The sequence below is a fragment of the Belonocnema kinseyi genome, chromosome 4, assembly GCF_010883055.1.
Source record: "Belonocnema kinseyi isolate 2016_QV_RU_SX_M_011 chromosome 4, B_treatae_v1, whole genome shotgun sequence".
NCBI lineage: Eukaryota > Metazoa > Arthropoda > Insecta > Hymenoptera > Cynipidae > Belonocnema > Belonocnema kinseyi.
Window position 1 is genome coordinate 148,781,778 of NC_046660.1, and position 7,897 is coordinate 148,789,674.

General features: G+C 33.2%; 1 protein-coding gene across 1 annotated transcript in view; it reads right to left on the minus strand.

Annotated features, from left to right (window-relative positions):
* Positions 1-2,273: 2,273 nt before the first annotated feature.
* The window catches only part of LOC117172072, a 54,304-nt gene continuing 48,680 nt past the window's right edge, over positions 2,274-7,897 (minus strand). Inside the window, exon 3 of the mRNA XM_033359826.1 lies at positions 2,274-3,685. Coding sequence (XP_033215717.1) covers positions 3,476-3,685 — 210 coding nt within the window. The 3' untranslated portion in view covers positions 2,274-3,475. The remainder of the gene's footprint in view (positions 3,686-7,897) is intronic.

The window sequence follows — 7,897 nt, forward strand, 5'->3', positions numbered from 1 at the left end:
CTTCAGGCATATTCAAAATTTTACAAATATTAATGCTTGCATTTTAATTTATCAACTATATGAAAAAATTTCAAATAATACAATTTTTGAAATTTCTGTTTGTAAAATTATTCAATTTGAATGTTTTAAATTGAAAATATATTAAAACCTTTCAATTTAAAATTCCTCTCCTCATAAAAAGTTTTCGATTTCGAAGGCTTTACATTTATTCCAAATTTCACGAGGTTTGACATCGAATAACCTGCTTATTGCAGGTTAAAATTATTTATATCCTAAAGCTACAAAAAACTTATTGCCAAATCATAAGTGATTTCATTTACTGGGATTTTGAATTTTAAATTTATAAACTAGTTTCTTTTATTAATTATCATTTTATTTGTATGCTTCTAAAAGAAAATAATTACACTGTAATGTTAATTGTTGTTATTTCAAATTTCTTCCATTTAAAGTGTTTGAATTTAAAACGCTTTGAAGTTATACTCTGATTAACGAAACTGGATAATTTTGAATGGAATAATTATTTAATTTCTAACATACTTCTAATTTGCAATAAAATTGTGGAATAATAAAGTATTTCCATACAAAATAGTTATGCTGAAGTTTAAACGCTTCCTTTTATATTTTGACATTGTCGACATCTGAAAAGTTTCGAACCAAATACTTGAGAACCATGAGTCCTAATTACTTTCCTGAGTTTTTTGTTAAATTTAACTAATTATTATAAAAATAAGGAAACTTTTTTTTACTTCTCCAGCTTATTTGAATGATCTCGCCAAGAAGCGACCCACATATCTGTATTCAATTCAATCAAATTTAAAATTTAACGACAGTTTCATTTTTATTTACCTAGATTGTACTTAAGTTTAACACCATTTAACACCAATCAACATCTACAATTCTAACTGAAATTTACTTAGATTTAACTCAATTTGCTTCAATTTTGAATTTAACTCAAATCTATTCACATAATTTTTAAAATTTCAGTATAATAAATCTTAAAGTACGAATTGAATTGTTTTAAAACTTATTTACTTAGTTTCTAGACAATTTCTATTTTAAAAGAAACCAGACGAGAAATTAATTTAATTTAACTAAACTTTATTTAATTCTTAAATCCACCTAAATGTCATTTAAATGTTGAATTTAGCTAAGTTTTATTCAAATTTTAAATCCAACTAAATTTTATTTAATTTTTTAATTTATCCTAATTTCATTCAAATTTTAAGTTTAGTTTGAAAAAATAAATTTAGAAATTTCACTAAAATTATAAAGTACGAAAAGAATTTTTAAAAATTTATTTATTGTATCGAAATTTAAAAATAATACGAGAATATTTGTAGGCTCTGTTTAATTTGAATATAATTAGGCAAATCAGTGTTCATAACATTTTTGACGTACAGGCCGTACAGAGCCAGGCAACCGACTCAGCTATGGCAAAGATTGCTATAAAAATCTACATATAACTAATTTCGCTGTATTTTTGGAATCAGCAGCTCTAATCCCATACAAAAAAAAGATTTCATTCCATCATATACTCCAAAATACGCTTTTTTTAAAATATGTCACAAATCAATGGTTAATCCTTCTAGAATTTCGGGAATTTTGAGCGTAATAATTATGGATCCATCCAACAAACCTGCTATTTGCTTAGTCTCTTTAGCCTTCTGAAATAACAGTTTTTTCTGTCCTTGTTTGTATAGTAAATTAGCGAGCGCTCAACGAATCTAAGATTATTAAATCAGAGCCCTTGCAACTCCTGACCTAAGCCGTGCTAGGTGTGGGATATTTTCGATTTTCATTCAAATTTCAAAAGAAATTTTTGAAAGTTCGGTCTCCTTAAACTATTGAGGCGCTAAGATTTTAAATTTGCTTGCTGACAGGTCTCACTTTGGATCATATTTCTCTCCACCTTTGGGTTCCAGAGATGGACAGCTTTCTATCGAATATTAATATCAGTCAGAGAGAGGCGTGAGTGCGAGTGACACGCTAGTTAATGGGGACAAATATTAAAGCGTCTATTGCGTTTAGGCTTTCAGAGCCAAGAGAATATAAAAGCAGTCTGGTAAATATAGAAATTCATTATTTAAGCGTAATTATTTATCCTAAATTCTTACCACCACTTGATGATAAATTTATTGACAAGGAAGAGCAGGTTAAATAAGAATACAGAAATTTACTCAGAAATAAAATGGATTTTCGTATTAAACTAAAATAATCACATTAATTTGGGTAATCAGAAAACTGTTATATAATACATAATATTTTAGTTGGAATTTTTATTTTATGCTGAGATTGCCAGAAAAATACATGCACTCACGTGCGGCATGAGGAAAGTATATGTTTAAGTAGCGCACACGACGTTCTGTTTTAGAATTTGAGTCACGTGGTAAGCTGAGAAAAATATTGAATATTTATATGTTTGATTTGCACAAACAAGATATAATAATATATTATATACCTAGCAATAGAATTATCTACAATATAACTAAATTTATACAATTTATAATAAATTAATAATAAATTCATATATAATATGAATGCTATTATTTTATTCTTTTGAATATGCACTTTTTCCATCTGTCTGAAATGCCATAGTCTTCCACTCCATAAAAGAGAACGTATTTTCAGTGTATTTGATTTCTTCTAATTTTACAGGTAGCACACCTCACAGAGATGTTTTGTATTCTGCCAAAATGTTCACATTTTAAATTTATTTAAGTCCTTCAAATCACTTCACAACATATGTTTAATAAATTGTTTCAATTTCTTCAGGTGGAATATAAGTCGTAAAATTTTAATTCTAATTAATTCAAGTCTGCCTCTCTAGAGTTAAAATTACCTTAATTTCACAAATTTCAATAGATTTCATGTGTAATGCATTCTCCTATATGTTAGCAGAGATCAATGCATTTGTTAACGCTATTAAAGTATTAAAATATAAATAAATATTAACTTAAATATGTCACAAATGTTCAAGCTATAAAGTGATTTGATAAGGAAAATAATAGGTTAAATCAATGCTTACTTTAACTTATTACTAAGTCGATTGGGAGGAATAGGATTTGTACTTTTTATTTTCCCATTGGATGGTTTTAGACGGAGCAAAAATAATGTATTGATAGGTACATAAATTCTTAATTCTTCTGAATTTACCGATTATTACTAGGGAGCTTCATCAAAGCCCCCCTTCACTTTAAAAAATATGTTGTATACCCCTTTCTACGATGCGTCATTAGAATTCTAGTCATAAGTCTCTACCCTTTTGCCTTTAACTTTTTACCCAGTGGGCAAAAAATAAAGGACGTCTTATCGACATTTCAATATCGCAACGATGTTTTTACGTCATCTTCACGACACGGATATACGACAGCTTTGCGGCGTTGTAAAATTCTTATAAAAAAGCCGTAGACTTTTTTCAATTTTTTTCCTACTTTATAGTTTAATATGCATTAAAACTGATTTGATAACAGTACACTTATTGTATGTCATAATTAAATAGATCATCTTCATCATCTCCGTGAAGGTCGTCTTCATCCTCGTCATCATAATCGTTTTCATCATAATATTCATTTTCATCTTCAGTATTATCACTAGGTAAAAATTCAACTTGGCCTAAGCCTCCCCCGTCCTCTGGTTTCACAATAGCCACTCCCTTAGTCCCGAATCTGAGACAATCTAGGCCAACCTAAATAAAACACTTAATTGAGTTATCAAGTTTAATAGATTTTATGATAAAAAAATTTTCATTCAACTAATTTGGTTCTTTGCCATCAAATTACATAAAATCTTTGTATATTCGATTTGCTTGACTTCTACTTGTAAGTTGATTATGCTATATAAGAAATAATTTAACAATACGCGTTGCATGTCAATAATTTGTATCATGATCATTTTCTTTCCAATTAGTTTAAGGGCGCAGATTAATTCGAGTATATACGATTCTAAAATGTTGAACAATAATACGATTCTTGTCAATAAAATTAATATTTTCCATGCAAATGTGTCTTTCACACGAATATGTTGCTTGACTAGATAGTCTAAGGCACGTTCTGCAAACAAATTTTCCGTACAATTAAAAAATTTAAGCTCAAATAAAGAGAGCAGAAACTTGCTGTCGTCCCGCGTTATGTCTCATGAATTATAATAGTTTTTTAAAGATTTTTCCATCGTTATTTACACACATTGTAGAAGGGTTATAGACCACTTTTTGTATACATTTAATGAACTTGCAGCTAGAATGTGAAAAGCAGAAGAATTGTATCGCTCCGTGTTATGACTTAATCGCTAGAGTAGAGTTTTCTATGCACCGACGTTTATGGTTATTAAGGAAGGTTTTATTGCAAGTGCTCTTGAAGAAAAGAAATTGTGTCAACGCATCTGGAAGTTTCAGACACGTGTTGCATAATATGTGGAATGTTGGGCTGAAGCTCGGACGCGTGTGCATGTGTGTTTTTGTCTATGATACAACGAGACGATGTATGCAAGATCTACGAAACCTGAATAAGTTTGCACAAACCTGCACAAGCCTATACACGGAGAAAATTTCAGTTATACAATTTATTGTTATAATATTTATTTTTACAATATGACAATAGCAAGCCAGGATAAAGAGTCACTATTGTAAGAATTACTATTGTGAATTTTAAAGTCTGAAGTTATTATGTCTATTTAAATATAAAATAAATGATTAAATAATTGCACTTATATCAAAAGAAACTTACTATAATGCCTAAGACAGACTCTGCTTCCGGGGAAGCAGAACGGAGATATTTCCCTGTGATAAGACAAATTATAAGTTTTAGGAATTTTATCATCCTCATGAACTTCGGCGCGTGTTTTGACGTCATTTGGAACTGAATCGCGAAACACTACATTCAATTGTATGGGGAAAATAAGCCTAAATGATTTTATCTTGTGGTTTTTTTGGAACGCTGAGTGTGGGTCCGGGGCTTTTTTTACTCGGAAAGGTCCAATTCCATACGTAACCTCAAAATATACCCTCCCAAAATTGCCAAAGCAGTCCGTTTTGTTATTCTAACATCACCAATGGCCAAGTTCTTATTTTTTTCAGGTCACTTTGATTGATCCAATCTTTCGCTGTATCCCGTTGTGTCGAAAGATTTAATTTCAGCAAAAAACGGGCTATTTGGGCTATTCCGCAATTTCGTTTTGAGATTAGGATGAAACGATAACTCGGAGAGCACAAACTAACTCCAAATTCGAATTTAGCTACGTCATAAACTTACTGGTCTTGTATGCGTCCGAACATAGAGGCCGTTTCTCGTTTTCGAACTATCGGATTGGCTGGACTTACAAATTGAGGTGATTTTTGAGGTTCTGTTTGACTTTTTTAGGTTAGCCGTAATTTTTGGCGCAAAGGAAAATGAGTAAAGATAGGATCAATCAAAGTGACCTGAAAAAAATGAAAACTTGGCTATTGGTCATATTAGAATAACTAAACGGACTTCTTTGGTAATTTTGAGAGGGTATACGTTGAGGTTGGAAATGGAATTTGACCTTTTCGAGAAAGAAAGCCCCGTATGCACACTCAGTGACCTACAGAACCTGAGATAACTTCGTTCAGGCTTACTTGGCCCCTGAAACTGAAAGATCGATAATTCTGGCTAATTAGAGGCTGTTTTTAGGTGAGATTTGGCAGTTTTGAGGCTAGGAGCGAAAGGATCAGAACAGGGATTAATAATCAGTATTATACTCAAACCCAGTGAGCCGAAAAACCTGAAAAAATGTGATCGGGTTACATTTTCGATGAACAAAAAGGGCTATTTTGGCTATTTTTGGGTTTTTTTTTAGAAATAAACCCTGACCTGTGGGGGCCAAACAGTCACCGGATTCTGATTCAGCTACCTCAAAAACATAAAACCAACATAGTCTAATTAAAAGTTAAAACAACTTTGTTTTATTTGCTTGTTTAATCTAAAGATCTAAATAAAGTAGAGGTTGTTGATTGCTGGTTAAAATGTAATATATAAATTGGAACTGAGGGATCTCTAAGTAAGAATCTTAAGGTTTCGAATGCTCTTCGACAGTTATCTTTAGAAAAAGTACAAAATGTACAAAGGGGAAGCCGTGCGACATAAGTAAGACATAATTAACTATATGAAATAGCACTGAGAAAAGATGTGAGTAGTTAGGCTCTGCTGCCATCACCCCAAATTCCGACAGATGGCGCTACCTTTATGGAGCTACCAAGTTGTAGGTTATGTTCTATGTTCAGGTGGTAAAACAGTGAGGTTTTTAATGAAAATTCCTACTAAGTTACCATTGATCGGTAAATCAGTTATCACCATTTTTCGCTAAGCCGGGAGGTCAGTAACTTTTTACAGAATCATTTAACTGTTTGTTGGTAAGGTAGGGAGCAATGTTACCATGAGTTGGTAAAACAAGGAGATTGGTAGGTTGGTATATTAGAATTTAACTAGCAGGGGTAAGGTAGAGATGAACGTTACCGGCAGTCGGTAAAACAAGGAGTCTGGTAGCTTTTTGAAATTATTTTACTGTCTGTCCGTAAGGTGGTGTGATTTGTAAATTTTTATATTATCATTTTTAAAAATAGACTATTGAATTTTAAAAACAGTTCGGTAAAACAGGAACTTCAGTAATACACATCATTAGCCACAAACAGAGCCTCTGTCACTAAACCAGAAACCTACCTTATCAAGAAAAGGATAAATAGCTATGTATAAGACTAAGGTCTGAAGTCGATCGGACCAATATTGTTCAAACAACAATTTAAACTAATAGTTTTTCAAAATTCAGAGGTCTGGTGCAAATACTCTGCACATACGCAATCTAATACTGTACTTTAAATGAAACTATATATATAATTAAAAATTTGTCATACGGACAACCGCAGGATTTCGCCGGGAGCGGGTGCTAATCTGAAAAATTGCACCCGCTTCCACCGAAATCACGGCAAAATTTCAGCCACAACCACGTCTCACAACCGTGAGATAGGTGGTTACAGTCTGTAAAGGAATCAAGACGACGATCCAGCAAAAGCCTCGTGCACTCTAAGAACACGGAGCGACACAAGGACAACAGCCTTCTGCATTTTTCCCGCAAGTGTTCTAGCATATTGTTGACACGCAGGGATGCTTTTTAGGCCATTAGCAAGTGAAAGCTTGGCACCTCCAAGAGCGCCGACGACAAGGACGATCAATTTAACAAAATATTCCGGGTACAATCGTTGCAACTCCCTTATAAGGTCTCAATACCTCTATTTCTTTTCATTCTCCTTGGTTATGATGTTTTTGTCAGCTGGTGCCGAAAATTCGATAACAAACATGGTTCGCTTCTCGAAGTCAAGAGGAACCATGTCAGTCCTCGAGTGAGCAACAGAAAAAATTGTTGAGAATATAAAGTTCCAGTATATGCGTCACATCCCATTCTCGACAATTGACTCAATTTCCCTAGGAGCATTGAGAGGAGCGATATTAAGGTTAATGCTCGGGGTGTGCATGGCACGCCCTGCAGCTATCATCGGGAATGTCTTGGCTCAAAATGTGGCGACGGTATGTTAAGGTGGAAATGACACCCTCTTGGCATGCAAAAATGAAACCCTCTGTACCAGACTTGAATCCGGGCGATTTAAGAAAAGCAAACGTTAACTCACAAGGCATTGACTGATCCTTCACATTTCTGTGGAAGATACCGTGCATCCTCTTATCGAGGAGCTGTTCACGAAAGTTGTTCTCCTGGGCTACCTTAATCCGGCCTTTCAGGAGTGAGTACTTGAGATAGACAAGATTTGATGCATTTCGCTCACCCCTAATACTGCAGATACTTTGTTCCTCGCCGACAGTTCGGAAGACCAAATCTCTCGGATGAGACGTTTGTATCTGCTTCGGAGAGTATCCTTTATAGATGTCACATCCTG